The sequence below is a fragment of the Coffea eugenioides genome, chromosome 3 (assembly GCF_003713205.1).
Source record: "Coffea eugenioides isolate CCC68of chromosome 3, Ceug_1.0, whole genome shotgun sequence".
Lineage (NCBI taxonomy): Eukaryota > Viridiplantae > Streptophyta > Magnoliopsida > Gentianales > Rubiaceae > Coffea > Coffea eugenioides.
The window spans coordinates 43,056,594-43,076,115 of record NC_040037.1 but is presented as its reverse complement, the minus strand read 5'-3'; the positions used below and the strand labels follow the sequence as shown (position 1 = coordinate 43,076,115).

Below are 19,522 nucleotides of genomic sequence, written 5' to 3'. Positions count from 1 at the left end.
CACGGAGGTGGGTAGTACTAGGAAAGATGAATTCCCAGGAATGGTTAAATAAGGGTTAATCACAAAAGTTCCCCTCGAGGTTTGGTTCGAGTTGCAGTTTTACCCCATAATGTTTTTCTCCTTACTTGGGTTAATCGCACTTTATCTCCTTTAAGTATGGGTCATTTCTCACTTTACCTCCCAACGTTTGTTTTTCTTCAGTTTATCCCAAATACTAACAGTCAACTCTAACGGAGATTAACAGAATAATGAAAAGACAGTAATACCCTTAAGAAAATAATGAACAACCCAAAATACCCATATGTCAAGTAATTCCGTTACTTGAACCCGGATCCGGATCCGTTTGTCAAACAAAAAACGGGTCGGATACGGAATATAGTATTCCGACCCATATTAGACCCGGATCCGGATATAAATGGATTAATAATTTAAAATATATATTTATCAATATAATTTGATTAGAGTGATGTATTTGAGTAAAGTCAATTTGATTTCTTTTCTTATTTGATTTTTTTTATATTAGTTAGAAATTAGTTTACAATTACATTTTTTTCTCATTTTTATTAGAAGTTATAAGTTTTGATAAATTTTTTCGGGTAGACCCAACCTGGATCCGAGACCCGTCGGATTCGAGTCCGGTATGGTGTGCCGGGTTCAGGTCCGGAATAATGAATTCCGACCCGAACCCGACCCGTTGACAGGCCTATTTGTTTCTGTGCTGCTGTTGTTGAAGAAGCAGAGAGGGGGTGGGGGATGGGAAAAGTGTTAACGTTTTCTTAATTGTAAGGACCCGGATAACTATTCGCTAACGGTGTCGTTTTAAGTTCATTTGACTGTAAAATTTCTAAATTTTTGGTCCACAAGTTGGAAAAACAAAAAGTGGTGGAAAAATTAGTGGTGGATGAAAGCTTTTCCTGATGGATGAATAATGAATGTGGGGAAAGCAATTTTAAACAATAAAAAAATAGAAAAAGATGCTTCAAATTGTAGCAAGTTTTGGACTTTGGAGGCCCGTTGCATGAACGGTGTCATATAGAGCTTGGCTCTTTGTAACGAATAGGCTGATTATCGCAAAAAAATTGTGACGAAGAAAACAATTTTTTGTAGTGCTAGCTTTTTTTAACTTTATAATTTCAAAAATTGGTTTTATCATACAAATAATTACATGTACATATCTCTGTATTTTGATACGTTAGTATGAAAATCTGGAATGAAATGACAAATATGTGAGGTCTTCAATTTCGATGATAAAACTCTCCTCACTGTTCTTATTCTTCTTTTGGAAAAGAATTAAAACTGTTTGTGTTGAAAATTTGCTTTTATTACATGTTAAGGACATTAATAAGAAAAGTAAGGGATAAAGATTTAAAATCAAAACTATAATAAATGTTGGATTGATGGAAAGCATTGACAGGGGAGATACATGTTATTTTGAAAACAAGAGGGAGGTTCCTAACTTTTACATAATCTAGAGGAGAAGTTAGTGTAATTACCCATAAATAATTGAAAATGAGAAGAAGAAAAAAAAAATAGAAGTAAGATAAACTGGGAGGAGGGATGGATCAGGTGGTTCAAAAGAAGGAAGTGCAAGTGAAAGGTTCTGGGTTTAAGCCTCCCCACTTACACCCAAAAAACATATTATTTACTTGAGGAGAAATTGGACCACAACATTAGAGAAATTATTCAATATATGGGAAATTATACATTAATGATTGTATACGAACATATGGCTTTGGTAGATAGGGCACAAATAGGGGCGCAAACGAGCTGAATTGAGTCGAGTCTCAACTTAATTTTACGAATCTCGAACTCGTACTCGAGTTTAAAAATTAAAAAAATATTTTTTTTAAAAAACTGAATAAAATAATAATTTTTTTAATAAATAATAAAATATTAGAGATATATATAATTTTACTATTAAAATAAATAAATATATATATATATATATATTTGAACTCGTGAGCCGCTTGCAAGCTAACGAGTTTAGTATTTTTGAACTCGAGTTCGACTTGATCAACTCGACCTCGACTCGTGCTCGTACTCGAGCCGCTCATGATTCGCTCGCAAGCCGCTCGATTAGTTTACAACCCTAGGCACAAAGATAAGGGAAAATAACTTGAATAAATATTTTACAATTCTTAGAGCATACTTAAAAAGTAGGGATAATTTTAAAAATTCCCTTGAGATTTCTCATAGTTTTACTTAGCTCCCTTAAGTTCTAAAAATCTCACTTAACTCCCATATTTGGAACTTTTGTGTAACATATAAGCCCAAATCAAAAAAGTTGAATAGAAAAATAATTGTTGGAGAGAAAATATAATTTGGTGCCAAAAATGCCCTTACTAATTGTTGCAACTTTTTTTTGAGAAACTATTAAATAAATTAAAACTTGGCAAACAAATGCAAAAGCCAGGGGCTAAATTTCAAAAATATATAATAGATGCATTAGCAATGTTTAGTTGATTAGACTAATCAACACCTAAAGTTGCAAAGTAACTCAACTAAATATAAAGGACAAAATCAAAATGCTTAAAAAATTGAAATGATATAGGACGCTTATTTTTTAATATTAATAGCTACTATTAGAAAAATGCACCATTTAGATTTGGGGAAGAGATTTACGCCAATTTGCTGAAGACAATTCACCAATGCTTTTACTTTTTCCTTCAAATATGTTCCAATAATGGATTTTTAGGAATTATTTAGTTAATATGTATCAACAAACGCTAAAATCATAATAATCTTTGAGCCACATATTATATTAGCACTAAGTTGGTCCAATAGATAAAAGATGTCTCTTAGAGTTCTCCCCACTATTAGGTTCAAGGTAAAATTGTGCCTGACTGTTGGGAAGATGGAAAAGGCCGGGAGAGGTGGGAGGGTAAAAAATATATATATCAGCAACAACTCCCAATTCTCTACTAGGTATGTGTAGGGATGGCAACGGGGTAGGGGAGGCCCCGCTTCCCCCACGTGATTAATAAAAATTTATTATATAATTTCATTATAGATAAATTTTAACAAATAATCAAGTATTAAAATATCAAAATATCACCAAATTATTATTCATTGTAATTTCACAATTGAAACTCATAAAAACAATCAAACAAAAGTTATTTGAATACAATCCAACATGATGAAACAAATACAGCTAAAGTAGTCAAATTTTTACTTTTGATACAAATACAATCACTAAAGTCATTATTGAATTTTTTTGAGAAAAAAGTGTTATTGTGTTAAGTGTAATTAGGAATTTAGTATAAATGTATTAGTAAATTTAGTATAACTAATTAATAATTTTTATTAGTAGACATGCATAATTATTAATATAATTGATAATATCAATTATATTACATATATTAATATATATTATATAACTAATAATAATATTATTATAAGTTTGTAACTAATTAATTAAGCATTATACATAATTATATACATATATATTTATTAATTTTTTAAACGGGTGGCAGGGCGGGGTGGGTCCCCCGCCCCTCGCCCCATTTCTAAACAAGGGGAAAAAATTCCCTCCCCCCCAACCATTAGCCCCCCCCCCCCCCCCCGCGGGTACTCGCCCTAATAGCCATCCCTAGATATGTGAGATTTTCAATAGTTGAAGGGAATCAAGTGAAATTACTGAAAACCTCAAGGGAGGTTTCTGAAATTGTTCCTTGCTGTAAAGTTCCTTAGTTTAGCTTGACACTTATAAAGAAACCATGAAATGATTGCCCGATTGGTACGTTCTCAATATTCGACTCTAGCTTTCAGATTCCTTTTACAAATTTTGATGCATAGCGTTGTTAGACCCAGACCAAACTGACCCGCCTGACCGGTCCAACCATGAATAGACCTTCTTTTCTAAATAGTTAGCAGCACAAAAGTGCTTTGATAAAAAATTAGCCAAAACTATCAAAATCGTCCAAACTAGTGACCCAGTTCAACAGTTTGACCCGATTCTCAAATTTTTCTTTCTTGTTTTCTCTAAAACATAATTTGAGTTACCTAAATTGTAAAATTTTCATTTATTAATATCAATAAAAAAATGCCACCCATTTAGTGTAAACATCAAAGTTACTCGCTGTGACCCCTAAGGCGTACCAAAGGGGTTAGCGAACTGTCTGTCCAACTCTCGCCAGGACTACTAAGACGGTCATACACAAACTAAAACGTTCAGAATATATATATATTAGTGCTCCTAAACGATTCAACAATCACAAAACGAAAAACGAAAATCGCAACTGAAAGTGAATAGTGACTGCCATGTCACCATCCAGCCGGTACCCAATTGAATACAGATAACGTGGTATAATTCTAGAGAATGAACATTCCAAACCAAAATATAATACATGAACATGATTAAACAATGTTATACACATACGTTTGTAATTTACAAAGCAAAAGGGAAATATTTAGATCAGGGTACATTTAGGGTTTCCAACTCCCAAGGAGCTATACAAAAGTATTTATACTAGCTTAATTCAGTCTTCCAAAATCATGGTTTCCAAAAGTTGACCCTGTAAGGAAAACAAAATTAACGAAGGTGAGCTTACGCTCGTGAGGTACCAATAAGACACACCGAGATAATCATACTTAGGCAAGGAACACATAAGAAATTACATCACCATAACCAAAGGTAAAAGGATACGATCGGCTCTCGAGAGCCACTTTCTACTAGCCGTACTTGATCTCAAACCCGTCGACACTCCGTCAACGTTTGGAGTAAAGAACAAGACCGTAGATCCCACTTTACACCACATTCCTTCCACCGAACATTCCCCTTATCGGGTCCGAACACCTCACAGTAATAGAAAAGTAATACTTGAGTATACCACAAGATCGAGGAGATAACACTCCACTCGACTAATAGTCACTCATGGTTCATTATCGAACTGACCAAACCCTTGCCGGCTCGACCCGAATAACGCCCAATGAGGTAAGAGCTCAGATATCACAACAAAGTCATTGGATACAACTCTCCAATCGACATTAAATCATGCACAAGTACAGTTTCACAGTAATACAGTAGCAGTCATACCAGTAAGAGAACAAGAGCGGTGAAGTACACTCTTGTCTCATTCAAGTCAACCAAGTTCACAGAATCAAGTATAAACAATCATTTAAGCATTAAACCATACAAGGTACACTCACCAATTCACATAAGCAATTTCACAAGTTTTCACCCGACGTAAGCCTTGGTTCACCGGCACGCCTTATAACAATCAAGAAAGCACAATTGAGACTCGGACACGAGTCGAATACTGATAGGGTGTTAATTGTTGGTTATTTTATTGTTAATTTTCCCCTTTATCCTTGCCAAATATTGTTTTAATTATTAATATTTACTTATATTTGGTATTGGACTCAATTTCAGGAAGTGAAACAGAAAACTACAAAAATGAGGGACTTTTTGGAGATAATTGGGATTTCAAACAACCGGGCCCACATGGTGCTACAAAGAGATTGCATTTCCTTTGCTGATTAGGAGATTGGAGTCCTACGGGCAATAGGAAACTAAAAGCAAGGAATTCGGTAGAGCCCCACCTTTGGTTTGATTCTCAATTCCAGCGGGGACCACAGGGATAAGAAGCTTTAGTCATTGTTGGCTTTAAAAAGGAGACAAACGTACAGAGAACTGATATCAATCAATAGTTTTAGTTTAGGCTTTTAGCATAGTTTTAGTTTTCTTTTCTTAGCTCTTTCGCATGGTTGTTCTCCATTAATGGAGGACTAACCTCTTAATTCTAGTCAAGGGGACAACTGAAGACTTGGTTCAACAATTACTGTGAGATCGAAATTATTTTAATCGCTTCCTCATTTATTGGTATTTATGTGTTTCCTGTTTTTAATTGTTATAGTCCTTATGTATGATTAATTAGTGCGCAATAATTAATTATTCATATAGGCTATTTTGCTAAATAGAGGTAATTGAATCCGTAATTGTTCGTTATCTCTATCTTAGTAGCAACTGGCGTAATTGGGTTTATGTCAGGGGAGCATACGATCTAGCTTAAACAAACCCTCGTAGCGTGTTTGTTGGTTAGGATTGGGCCTTTCTAATTATTAATGCAATCTAGAAATTAAATCCTACGGTCGTACCTAGGGTTGTTTTTGGGTTAGAGAAATAGTTAACGGTCGTACCTTAGCTATCGAGAAATTAAGGAAGGGTTGGTTGTTTATCGCGTGCATGACAACTATAACTAATCTATTACTAAATGTGGAATTATTTCTGCATCAATGATCAGTGCATGAACCATTTCTGAAGTGTACCCTTGGCTAGAGTTTCTCCAATAATTATTCCTTTTAATTTATTTTCTGCAGTTAATTTATTTAGTTAGCATTTAATCCAAAACCCCCCATACTTTGGACTCTAGAAGAAACGAATTATCCCCAATCCCTGTGGATTCGACCCTACTCACCGCTATATACAAAATCTGTATTTTTCTCGAGTAGGTATTTATTATTGCACAGGTTCGGCACCTGTCAATTTTTGGCGCCGTTGCCGGGGACTGGTGTCAGATTAATTTGTTTCTTTTTGAGTTCACCTTGTTTTCATTTTTAATTTATTTTTCTCTTATTTTTTTTATTTTTTTTTTATATAGCTTATGGCTTCTAACACTCCATATTTTGGTGATATAATGGATTTTGTTTCCGGAGAAGGCGATGAGACTAGTTTCTTTTCTAAGTTTGCATATTCAGAGGCACTGAACTCTATTAGAGAAAGAATGGCTGCTGCAACCTGTAAAATTTGTTATGCCAGGGATCATTCAACCGGTATGTGCCCCGAATATCAAGATAATCTGAGTGTCCCCCTCAATAATTATGGAGATTTTTCACCCTGGTCTCAAACGTGGTATAACCCTAATCCAAACGGGTATGATCAAGGATGGTGGGATAACTCCAATTATAATTATACAACAGGGCCACTAGATTTTCAACAGCTAGAGTCTCAAGAACCGTCATCCATGTCAGGTATGTCTCTTGAAGAAATAGTTGAATTAATAGATACTAACACATATCAAATTCAACAGGAGGTACATCAACTTCAACAGAAGACACAAAAGATGAGTGAAGAGATGAAAGAAGGAAGGCGTGAATGGGCATCTAAAATGAGCAAATTGATTTCTCCAGTTTATGAAGAATTGCCCTCACCGACTATTATCGACCATGAGGAAGATGAGAGTGCAATTATTCTGACAAATGACATGGTACTGCAAGGGTCTCAAGAAGAAGAATCTAAAGATGCAGATGAAAAGAAAGTTGAAGCACAAGAATTGAGACCCCAACATCAAATGGTTCAAGTGAATGAATCCAGTGAACAATCTCCAAATGCGGTGACATCTCCTCCATTCCTTGATCAATATTTTCCTGACTCTTATTCTTTAATTCCTGTTAGTGAGATTGATTTAATTATACCAGAAAATTTTGAGTTTCATGACAGGAACAAGTTAAGAGTCACGATGGCAAAATATCTCAAACCAGTAAGTGCTTGTGATGGAGGAGTGAATGAAGATTTAAGGTCATTACTTGGTTGTTTGGTGCCATTTACTAGTCCATGGAAGCCCGTAGCTCGTGTGCTCAAGAATTACTCTATTTACGAGGGCTATCAAGATTACATAGAAGATGAAGCACTGAAGCGAGCTACGCGATTTTATCCTCCATGAATAAACAGGACAATGTCTAGCCAAAGACATTAAAGAAAGGCGCTACTTGGGAGGCAACCCAAGACTATTTGTTTCAGTTTTCATGCATTTTTTAAGTTTTAGTTAAGTGTTAGTGTCAATTAATAGTTTGATATTTGGTGACAGGGAATTAGCAGTTAGACGTGCCCACGCCAGGTGGTCACGCCTGAGGGAAAGAAATTTTCGTTCAGGATCTGCAGACTCTATAGCAGTTAGGCGTGCCCACGCCTAAGACTGGGGTTCTTTGTTTACCCAAAAAAAAAAAAACATTTCCCTTTTCTCTTTTCTTCTTTTCTTTCTTTCTTTTCTTTCTTTCCTTTCCTTTTCTTCTTCTTCTCCGCCGCTTCCCCTGTTTTTCCCCCTTTCCTTCTTTCCTTTCGCACTCGCGCTCTCCCTCCTCCCTTGTCACTCCGCCAGCGAGCAGCCTGAGTAGCCGCGACAGCCACCGCCGTCGAAGACCCACGGGCGCGACATAGTCGCCGCGCTCCCTCGCGTGACAGTCGCCTCCGTCCGCCGCTGCTCCCCTGCCCAAGGCCGTCCACCCACAGCGTGCTGAGTTCCTTCGCCGTCGCTGCTCCTCCTGTGCCGCACGATCAGCCTCACGGACGCCGCTGCCTCCATTGGCAACCAGGCCTCCATCTCCTCCGCGTGCCTCTGCCATCAACCTCCACCAGCCAGGCCACCTCGCGCGCGCGTCATACCCGCGGCCAAGTCGCGCCTCCAGGCCATCCACAGCTCACCGAGCCTCCAAACTTCGCGACAGCCACCAGTACGCGCCGCCAGTTTCCCGTTGCCCAGCTGCCATCGCCGCCGCCTCCAAGCTCCACCTCACGGACGACCACCAGCTCTCCTTCAAATGCCACCCCAGCTCGTCTCTACACCAGCCAGCCCATCGCCACGCGCAGCCTCCTCGCGCGCCGCCAGTAGCTCCAGCGCGCCACCGCTGCCTCCAGCTCACTCCTCTCTCACTCTTGCTCACCTCGCGCTCTCCACCAGCTCTCCCTTTCTCCGCTATTTTGCGCGCACCACCAGGCGCGATAGCCGCGGGCCGCGCCTTTCTCCCTGCCGCTGCCGCTCGCTGTGGTCTCCTTCGCTCCACCCTCGGTCTCGTGCCTCCCCACCTTTCACGCCACCCACAGCCACGCCCCTCCCACCTGTCAAAATTGACAGGTGGAGGTATTGAATCTTCAACCTCGACTAGTATTTTTCGGGTCCTTAAATTGCTGGAATTTGAGTTTTTGGGTTTAGGTTTCTTGAAGGATAAAAAAAAAGGTGATAATAAATGAACTATTAAGGCAAAACCAAATATAGCTTGAAATGGAAAATACATAACATTTAGAGCTAAAAGTAGAAACAAACCCCAAAACCTTTCATTTCTATCCAACCTCAACCTAAACTCACAAGAATCCAACATCCTCAACATTTGGACAGCATTTCCCCTAAAATTTCAGATTTTCCATCCTACAAACAACCCTTGAAATTCATCCAAAGCCACCACAAGCACACAAACAATTCATAAGCCATTCAACACACTTCATTAGGGTCACAATACCCCTCAATCATAGCCAATTAGAAAGCTCAACAACCAACCATAAGAAAGCCCTAATTAGTAACCCCAAATCTGAAATTTTTTACAAGCGAAAATTTTCGCAAATAACCGCAATTAACGCACAAAAGCTCCATTTTACACAATTTAGAGCTATCAATCCAAGGCCAACCATAACCATCATATGAAAACAGAAAAATTTCCAAAAAATCAGAAATTTAGCTAACTTCACTTTAATCCATGAAATCTTCCATAAAATCACTAGTTAGCTACCATAAGTCACCAATTGACCATTATTAGGAACAAAGAGTGAGTTCCAAGCAAAATACCTTAACTCCTCAAGAAAGGTAGTAGCTTAGGGGTTTTTCTTCTAAAACAACTCCACCAAGACCTTCAAACTCCCTTAACAAGTCACTTTTGTGGACTAATTCAAGGTTTAATCGGTTGGATTTCAAGATTTATGCAAGAAATGGAAGATATAGTTGAAGCTTTCTTTTCTTTTCTCTCAAGGTGAGGTTCGGCCAAGAAGGATATAAAATGAAGATGATTTGGGTCAAAATTGGTCTTTTAGTAAAGTTAAGAAAGTTAGGCAAGTCTAACTTTGACTAGGTAGTGACACTTGGCACTTTGTTGTTGCTTAAAGTTGTTTTCTGGTTTCCCCATGGTTAATCCATTTAGGTAACCTCTAATTATCTCCTAACACCTAGTATTTAAATCCCTTTATGCAAAAATTAACCTAATTGGTCGAATTTCTCTCACTTAACGCACTAGCGGGTCCCACGTCCAACATACACTCCTAATTTCTCATGAACTAACTTATAGTAGAAAAATGATTTTAAAACTATATTTACTGATAAAAATATCTATAAAGTTAATATAATAAAGAAAATATAAATGTGCACAGGAATAAAATAATGCCTCAAATAAAAATATTTTTTTTTCTTTTTTTCTTTTTTTTTTCCGGTTCTTACACTCGCTTACCTAAATGATCTCTAAATTAAGAAATTTTAATCTCTATCATCTTATCAAATTATCTTCAGTGATTCCAACTTGCATTATAAATCCATATTCCCAACAAAAGATCTCGAAATAGGTATGATTTGTTTTAATTTAGTTTTTCAAGTAATTTTGGAGAATGGGGCATATTTTATACATGAATTCACATTTTTATATATAATTTTTAGGTGTATATTTTATTACAAGCCTAACATTTTTGTAACATTGTGTATGGTTGGCCAAATATAACCAAAAAATAAAATTGCAATATTTGTGCAGCTTATAAAAGTACAAAATAATTATAACATCATGCTGACTTTAGCGGGATTTTAAAAACGGTCCGACCAATTCGACCAGTTGACCCTTGACCCAAAAGTTTAGTTGAGTCACTATCCGGTCTAAGTTTAACAACATTGATAATAGGATCCCAATAGTCAGAATATATCAAAAAAGTCATCTTCTTTGGATTTTGATTCGTTCTAGGATTTATTTTGTGCTGCAGGAAATTAGTTAATTAAGTATGGAGTTTAGGATTTATCCACTTCGATAGCTAGTTCAATTTGAAAACTCTTATTTATATTCATATCAAATTAACTAATAATCATTCTAAGTTAAGTAGTCATAAGTTTATTTACACTAATGAATTTTTTATTTTTTAATTATTTTTATTCTAATGAAATTATTACATATACAAGAAAATTAAACTAATAAGGAGGCTCATACGTATATAACAGTTAAAAACCATTAGAGAACACATAATGATTACAAAAAATTAGAAGTAATAGTTGCAAAAAGCAATAAATATTTTAAATCAAATAGTGACAAGACTAGGTTGTCACTAACGGCTATACAATGTTATCAGTGACAACAATTACAAAGTTGTCAAAGAAAGTGCTATTAATACTGACAACTTTTAGAAAGTTGTCACTGTTGCAGTTCCCGCTCTCTCCATGGCTCCTGGCGGGAATTGAATTGTGACGACAATGCAAGGTCGTCACTGATGTGTTGGCTCCCTTGACTCAATTGTGACAACTTTTTGTATTGTGGTTAAAGGACCCCATTCTGTGACAATTGTTTTTCGTCGCTGAGAAATGTACATTGTCACTAATGACCAAATTTCTTGTAGTGAAAAATTAGGTACTGACAATTTATATATTAAACTTCTATTTATGAGGATTTATACCTAAACCTCTATAGTCTATTAATTTTGTGCTATTAGCAGTTAAGTAGAAGTTTAGGTAAAAAGTGTCATAAAAAAAAAATTTAAGTGGCAAAAAGTCCAAAGTTCTTAATTTGAGGTGCAATATCATGTTGACTCCTCTTATTTAAGAAATATTTCCTAAGTCAATTGAGTAATATTTTCCCTCATGTAATCCTATATATATCTAAATCGTTCATTTCACATAAATCATTGACTTGGATCTTTCTGGAAGAGATTCATTTATTTAAACCGTCCATTTCCCATTCCTTTTCTTAGTTTCATAGTAAGAAGAACTCTAAAAAATTTTCCTTGATCACTGGATCAAACCTAGTGATTAAAAGAGATATTGGCTGAGATAATGGATTAGATACGGGCTAATTATGAACCAGAAAAGTAAACAAAGCAAAATGCTAGCAGCAAACAACCACAAATTCAAGTGATTTGCGAACGTATCCCCATAAACCCGGAGCAAAGTAATGAAAAATGGTGAATAAAGGAAAAACTTAAAATTGTTTATCCAAATTATACCCACCCACTACCATATTTCCCCTTTTCCAAGTACCATGTATTTCTTATTATTTTAATTTTGAACTTATTTAGCAAATCCTAATTTATATTGACAACTACTATTATGGTTATGAATTATTATCAGATAACTATCTATATATTCACTTTGTTTTGGTGAATTTTTTGTTATTTATATCTATACAATAAATAAATGGGGAGGGAGCTTTTGGTGTAAACAAATTCATGTCACTTTATGTTTTTTTTTCTAAACTGCGATTAGTAACCTCCTAGTACCATATTTCCTCTTTCCAATCCAAGAACCACGTATTTCTCATTATTTTAATTTTAAACTTATTTAGTAAATTCTAATTTATATTAACAACTACTAATTATGTATTTATGTTTACAATTTACTATCAGATAACTATCTATTTATTCGATTTATTTTGGTGAATTTTTTTTTTACTATTTATATCTATACTATATATAAAGGGGAGGGGTTTTTTTGTATAAACAAATTTATATCACTTTATGTCTTTCTTAAATTGTCCTTGGAAACTATCCACTACCATTTTTCCTCTTTCCAAGTGCCATGTATTTCTTATTACTTTAATTTTGAACTTATTTAGCAAATCCTAAGTTATATTGACAACTGCTAATTATGGTTATGTATTACTATCAGATAACTATTTGTTTATTCACATTATTTTGGTGAATTTTTACTATTTATATCTCTATCTATACTATATATAAAGGGCAAAGATATTTTTGATGAAACAAATTTATGTCACTTTGTGTTTTTCCTAAACTGACCTTGGTCACCACTCAATACCATATTTTCCCTTTCCAAGTCCCATGTATTTCTTATTATTTTAATTTTGAACTTATTTAGCCAATCCTAATTTATATTGACAACAACTAATTATAGTTATGAATTACAATCAGATAGCTATCTATTTATTCACTTTATTTTGACGAATTTTTTTCTACATATATCGCCAAATACATAAAACCAATTCTCCTGAAAATGATTCATCAAATATAATAATAACATTTTAATAACATTTTTTTATCATTGGCAGACACATTAGTGCGTGTCATAAACGCTAGTGATGATAGTTGTTTTCCAAACTCCAATACTAGATGTCATTATCAGCGACACCTATTCCTTTTCCTAAATCCCCTAAACCAGACACCTCCTTAAACTTGTTTATCCAAATTATTTTTATTGTTTAATAAACTGTCAAGACTTTAAATGGCAATTTCAATCTCATTTTCTTCTCACTCTTTGCACATTAATCTCACGTTAAATATTGGTTGTTGATTTCAACGGCCGCAAATGTTGACTGACTTTGTGGCATAATTTTTTCACTTTGCTTCGTCCCACATCGGTAGAAGCCAAAGGAATTCTTCCTTTGGTTTCCTATAAATAAGGGAGCCTGATGAAGGTTTCAACTCGCACCACTCAAGAGAGTTATATGGGCTATTAGCTTCTTGAGTCATCTAGCCCATTCAGTTAAATATTTTAGGCTCTCTTGATTTGAGTTTAGGAATATTTTCTAAACTCTTTTGTAAGTGCCTATTGGCCTAGGAACCACTTTCCTACGGTCTTTTGTATTTCTTCTTCATAGTAGAAATATTGCTCCTCCCTCGCCCGTGGACGTAGGTCAATTTGACCGAACCACGTAAATCTTCTGTGTCTTTTATTTGCTTTGTTATCCGTCTTTATATGGTCGGTTTTACCGCCTAATTATTATATGGCTGGTATCTACCGCCTATCTATTATATGGTCGGTTATACCGCCTACTTTGTGCTAACTTGAGTTTGTCTATTCCTGGCCCGGTCCTAACAAACTGGTATCAGAGCTGGTTGTTATATTTTGCAAGACAGGTTCATCTGGTGGGGCCCGTTCATCTGGTGGGGTCCGTCCATCCTGTGGGGCCCACTCATCCTGTGGGGTCCGTTCATCCGTGGGGTCCGCTCACCTTGTGGGGTCCGTTCATCCCGTGGGGCCCGCTTATCTCGTGGGATCCGCTCACCCTGTGGGGCCCGCTCACGAGACTTGCATATTTGTTTGGCCAGTTTTTTGAGACAAACTTCACGTTACAGATTTTGTGGCAACAATGACGATAACAAAGACGGTTGTCGAGAAATTCGACAGGAATGTCAACTTCGGAATGTGGCAGCTCAAGATGGAGGCCATTCTTGTTCAAGACGGAGTTGATCTAGCGATTCACGGAATCGAGAACAAACCAGAAGAAGTCAAGGATGCGGATTTCGCCGATATGGATAAGAAGGCCAGATCCAGCATAATCTTAAATCTCTCCGATGAGGTATTGTGTGAGGTAGCAACGGAGACTTCGGCCAAGGCTATGTGGGATAAATTGAAAGCCTTGTATATGAAGAAGACAGTCGAGAATCGACTATATCTGAAGCAGAGTTTGTACATGTTTCGGATGTCTGAAGGTACATCTATACTCTCCCATCTTGATAAATTTGATTCCATTATTATGGATTTGGGGAATATAGATTCGAAAATTGATGATGAAGATCAAGCCCTATTACTTTTGTGTTCCCTTCCCCAGTCTTTTAAGCATTTCCGCGATACTATGATTTATGGAAAGGAAACAATTTTGTATCGGGAAATTAAATCTGCATTAAAATCTAAAGAGCAGATAGATAGGGATATTACTGGGGAAACTAGTGGGAGTCAAGCCGATGGCTTGTTTGTTCGGGGTAGATCTGAAAAGAGAAACACAGAAAATAGAAGTAGATCCAAATCCAGACATAAAAATGTGGTGTGCAATTATTGTAAAAAGAAGGGCCATGTTATCTCTGATTGCTTTAAATTGAAAAATAAAGAAAAGCAAAAAGGGAAATTTGTTGAGAAAAATACTGAATCCGCTGAGGCTAGTATAGCAGCTGATGAGAATGATGGAACCATTTTCTGTGCAACGGAAAATAATTTTAGGTCTAACAATGAGTGGATTTTAGATTCGGGTTGTTCATATCATATGTGTCCCAATAGGGACTGGTTTTCAACATATGAATCAGCTGAAGGTGGAGTTGTCTTAATGGGCAACAACGCTGTTTGTAAAGTTGTTGGCAAAGGCACAATCCGGATTAAAATGTACGATGGTATTGTGAGGACGCTCACAGATGTTAGACATGTTCCAGATTTAAAGAAAAATCTCATCTCTTTGGGCACTCTTGAGTCTATTGGGTGCAGGTATTCAGGTGGAGATGGAGTTCTCAAAATCAGTCGAGGAGCTCTTGTTGTTATGAAGGCACACAGATCTGGTACTCTATATATTTTGCAGGGATCTACTGTTACAGGTGCTGCTGCTGTTTCTACATCAACTATGTCCTATTCTGATTTTACCAAATTATGGCACATGAGATTGGGGCACATGAGCGAGAAAGGCTTATCTATTTTATGCAAACGAGGTCTTCTTGGTAGTCAAAGTATTGGAAAGATGGGACTCTGTGAACATTGCATTTTTGGAAAACAGAAGAGAGTTAGCTTCCAGTTGCCGGCAGTTCACAGGACAAAAGGAACTTTGGACTACATTCATTCAGACCTCTGGGGGCCTTCTCGTGCTTCTTCTAAAGGAGGTGCCAGGTACATGTTGACTTTCATTGATGATTATTCAAGGAAAGTTTGGGTATATTTTCTTAAGCATAAAAATGATGTTTTCCTAACTTTCAAGCAATGGAAAGTTTTGATTGAGAAACAAACAGGAAAGCATATTAACCGGTTGAGAACAGATAATGGCATGGAATTTTGTGGAGGTGAATTTAATGAATTCTGCAAGAATGAAGGAATTGTTCGGCATCACACCGTCAGAATGACGCCTCAACAAAATGGTGTGGCTGAACGTATGAACAGAACTCTTTTGGAGAGAGCAAGATGTATGATCTCCAATGCAGGGTTGACAAACGACTTTTGGGCAGAGGCGATCAATATGGCCTGTTATATTGTCAACCGTTCTCCTTCTGCATCTCTTGATTTCAAAACTCCTGAGGAAGTTTGGTCAGGTACTCCTGCTGATTACTCCAATTTAAAAGTTTTTGGGTGTCCAGCATACATGCACGTGAATGATGGAAAATTGGAGCCTAGGGCTAAAAGGTGCATTTTTCTTGGATATGCTTCTGGAGTGAAAGGATACAGATTATGGTGTCCTGATCCCAAATCCCCAAAATTTGTAATCAGTAGAGATGTTACTTTTGATGAATTGTCTATGTTATCTTCCAAGAAGGAATCTTCTAGTCCTTGTACTACTGATAGTACACAGAAGCAGGTGGAGCTTGATATTGGCAGTTCTGGTCCTTCTCAATCCAAATCTTCTATTCAGCAAGTGCCAGTAGATGCACTTGAATCTACTATTGAAGATAGTTCAGAAGAAGAGGAGTATTCCATAGCCAGAGATAGACAAAGGAGAGACATTCGACCACCACAAAGATATGCAAATTTAGTTGCATATGCTTTGTCTGTTGCAGAAGAAACTGATGCAGTTGGTGAGCCTTCCACCTATTCAGAAGCAGTTTCTTGTGATGATTCTGCAAAGTGGTTGATTGCGATGAATGAAGAAATTGAATCTCTTCATCGTAATGAAACTTGGGTTCTTGTAAAGCCGCCGTCAGCTAAGAAAATTGTCGGTTGCAAGTGGGTCTTCAAGAAGAAGGAAGGTATTCCAGGGGTTGAAGATGCAAGATATAAAGCACGATTGGTTGCAAAGGGCTATAGTCAGGTACAAGGTGTTGATTTTAATGATATATTCTCACCTGTTGTTAAACATAGCTCTATTCGTGTTTTGCTTGCTTTAGTAGCCATGTATAATTTGGAGTTAGAGCAGCTTGATGTTAAGACAGCTTTCTTACATGGCGAACTTGAAGAACAAATTTATATGAGACAACCCCAGGGTTTTGAGATTGAAGGTAAGGAAGACCATGTTTGCTTATTGAAGAAATCCTTATATGGATTGAAGCAGTCTCCAAGACAATGGTATAAAAGGTTTGATTCCTTTATGTTGGGTCATGGTTATTTGAGGAGCATGTATGATAGTTGTGTTTACTTCCGGAAGTTAAATGATGGTTCTTTCATTTATTTGCTGCTTTATGTTGATGACATGCTCATTGCTGCCAAGAATTTGTCAGAAATTCACACTTTGAAACTGCAGTTAAATAGTGAATTTGAAATGAAAGATTTGGGAGCAGCTAAGAAAATTCTTGGCATGGATATCAAGCGAGATCGAGGAGTAGGGAAGTTGTTCTTGACCCAGAAAAATTACCTTGAGAAAGTTTTGGAGCGTTTTGGCATGAAAGATGCTAAACCAGTATCTACTCCTCTTGCTAGCCATTTTCGGCTATCTGCTGCTCAATCACCAAAATCAGATGAAGAGGAAGATTATATGGCACGGGTTCCTTATTCCAGTGCAGTCGGCAGTATTATGTATGCAATGGTTTGTACTCGTCCAGATATTGCACAAGCAGTCAGTGTTGTTAGCAGATATATGTCTTGCCCTGGTAAAGCACATTGGCAAGCTGTGAAGTGGATTCTCAGATACTTGCGAGGTACTTCAAATGCATGTTTGGAGTTTGGAAGAAATAATAACACTTTGGTTGGTTTTGTAGACTCAGACTACGCTGGGGATCTTGACAGGAGAAGATCACTTTCAGGCTATGTATTTTGCATTGGCGGTTGTGCTGTTAGTTGGAAAGCTACTTTACAACCTGTCGTAGCTTTGTCTACTACAGAAGCAGAATATATGGCTATAACCGAGGCAATCAAAGAAGCCTTGTGGTTGAAGAGTTTATTTAGCGAGTTAAGTCTATATCAAGGTGTTACTGATATTCACTGTGATAGTCAAAGTGCCATACACTTGACTAAAGATCAGATGTATCATGAGAGGACGAAACACATTGATGTGAAGTATCACTTCATTCGGGATATCATTGCTGAGGGAAAAGTCCTTATTCAGAAAATCAATACTAAGGACAATCCAGCCGATATGTTTACCAAACATCTTCCACTTTACAAGTTCAAGCAGTGCTTGGATTTGGTTGGTGTTCATTGCTGGTGATCTAAGCCTATTGAGGCTTATGTGGAGAAGGTGGAGCAGTTTTACTATTGTCGATGGTGGAACTAAAATTATGCCAAGGTGGAGATTTGTTGATTTCAACGGCCGCAAATGTTGACTGACTTTGTGGCATAATTTTTTCACTTTGCTTCGTCCCACATCGGTAGAAGCCAAAGGAATTCTTCCTTTGGTTTCCTATAAATAAGGGAGCCTGATGAAGGTTTCAACTCGCACCACTCAAGAGAGTTATATGGGCTATTAGCTTCTTGAGTCATCTAGCCCATTCAGTTAAATATTTTAGGCTCTCTTGATTTGAGTTTAGGAATATTTTCTAAACTCTTTTGTAAGTGCCCATAGTAGAAATATTGCTCCTCCCTCGCCCGTGGACGTAGGTCAATTTGACCGAACCACGTAAATCTTCTGTGTCTTTTATTTGCTTTGTTATCCGTCTTTATATGGTCGGTTTTACCGCCTAATTATTATATGGCTGGTATCTACCGCCTATCTATTATATGGTCGGTTATACCGCCTACTTTGTGCTAACTTGAGTTTGTCTATTCCTGGCCCGGTCCTAACAATGGTAATGCCTCCTTGATAATTTTGTACGGTTTAACAAATGATGAAAAGCACAAGAAGAATAACCTTGCATAAAATGGGATATACCCTAATGAATGACTTAACCAAGAAGTCGACATTCAATTTAAGATTTACAATTATATATATCATTTAAGATATCCTTCCAAAACAAACAAAAATTTTCATAAAAAAAAAAACGCTTAATCCCGTCTTCTTGAAAGTGCTATAAATTCCAAACCATACCCTCCCAATTCAGGCCATAAATAACCAGAGGTCCAAAACCTCCTCGTGCCCCACATTTTCACTCACAAGAAAAATTAACTTAAACCCTCCAAAATGGCAAAAGAATTCCGCCCTCTTCTCATCATCTTCTTCTCTTTCTTGATTTCCTCTACACTTTTCGACATCTCGGTGACGACGGCTGCCGATGACGCCAACGAGGTCCTAGGCCCCGCGGATGGTTTCCGTGCACTAGACCCTGAGGACCCTTTGGTTGTCACGATAGGAAAATTTGCTGTGGACGAAAACAACAAGCAAAAGAAAGAAAATATCCGGTTTGAAAATGTTTTAAAGGCTGCAAGCCAACAAAGTGGAGCAAAAACCGAGTATGGCCTCCTCATTAAGGCAGCTGAAAATGGTACTTCAAACACCTATGCTGCCGTTGTCTTGGACAGCAAAGATTCTGGGAAGGAGCTCGTTGGCTTTAGAAAGCGAAACTTGGCAGTTTAGAAGATATGATAATTTAGCAACTACGTCTCACATTTAAATTGTATCGTCGAGGGTGACATGATGATATAAAGGTGTGATTATTTGTTTTTCTTTTCCTTTTTTTTTTCAAGTCTTCGACACAAGACTGCAGGTGGAATGGAAATGGAATTCCAAGATGTATTCACAATTTCTCTACCAATTACCGTCTATGAGAAACCATTTTTTTTTT

The 19,522-nt window shown here is 37.0% G+C and overlaps 1 protein-coding gene across 1 annotated transcript; it reads left to right on the top strand.

Annotated features, from left to right (window-relative positions):
- The first annotated feature begins 18,921 nt into the window (after positions 1 to 18,921).
- On the top strand, positions 18,922 to 19,314 carry LOC113766686. Its single transcript, XM_027310850.1, has one exon. It carries the CDS (start codon positions 18,922 to 18,924, stop codon positions 19,312 to 19,314), a length of 393 nt encoding a protein of 130 aa, XP_027166651.1.
- The last annotated feature ends 208 nt before the right edge of the window (positions 19,315 to 19,522 follow it).

Bases quoted from the DNA above. Each gene is read 5' to 3' on its own strand.
- LOC113766686 (XM_027310850.1), top strand. From the start codon at position 18,922: ATGGCAAAAGAATTCCGCCCTCTTCTCATCATCTTCTTCTCTTTCTTG.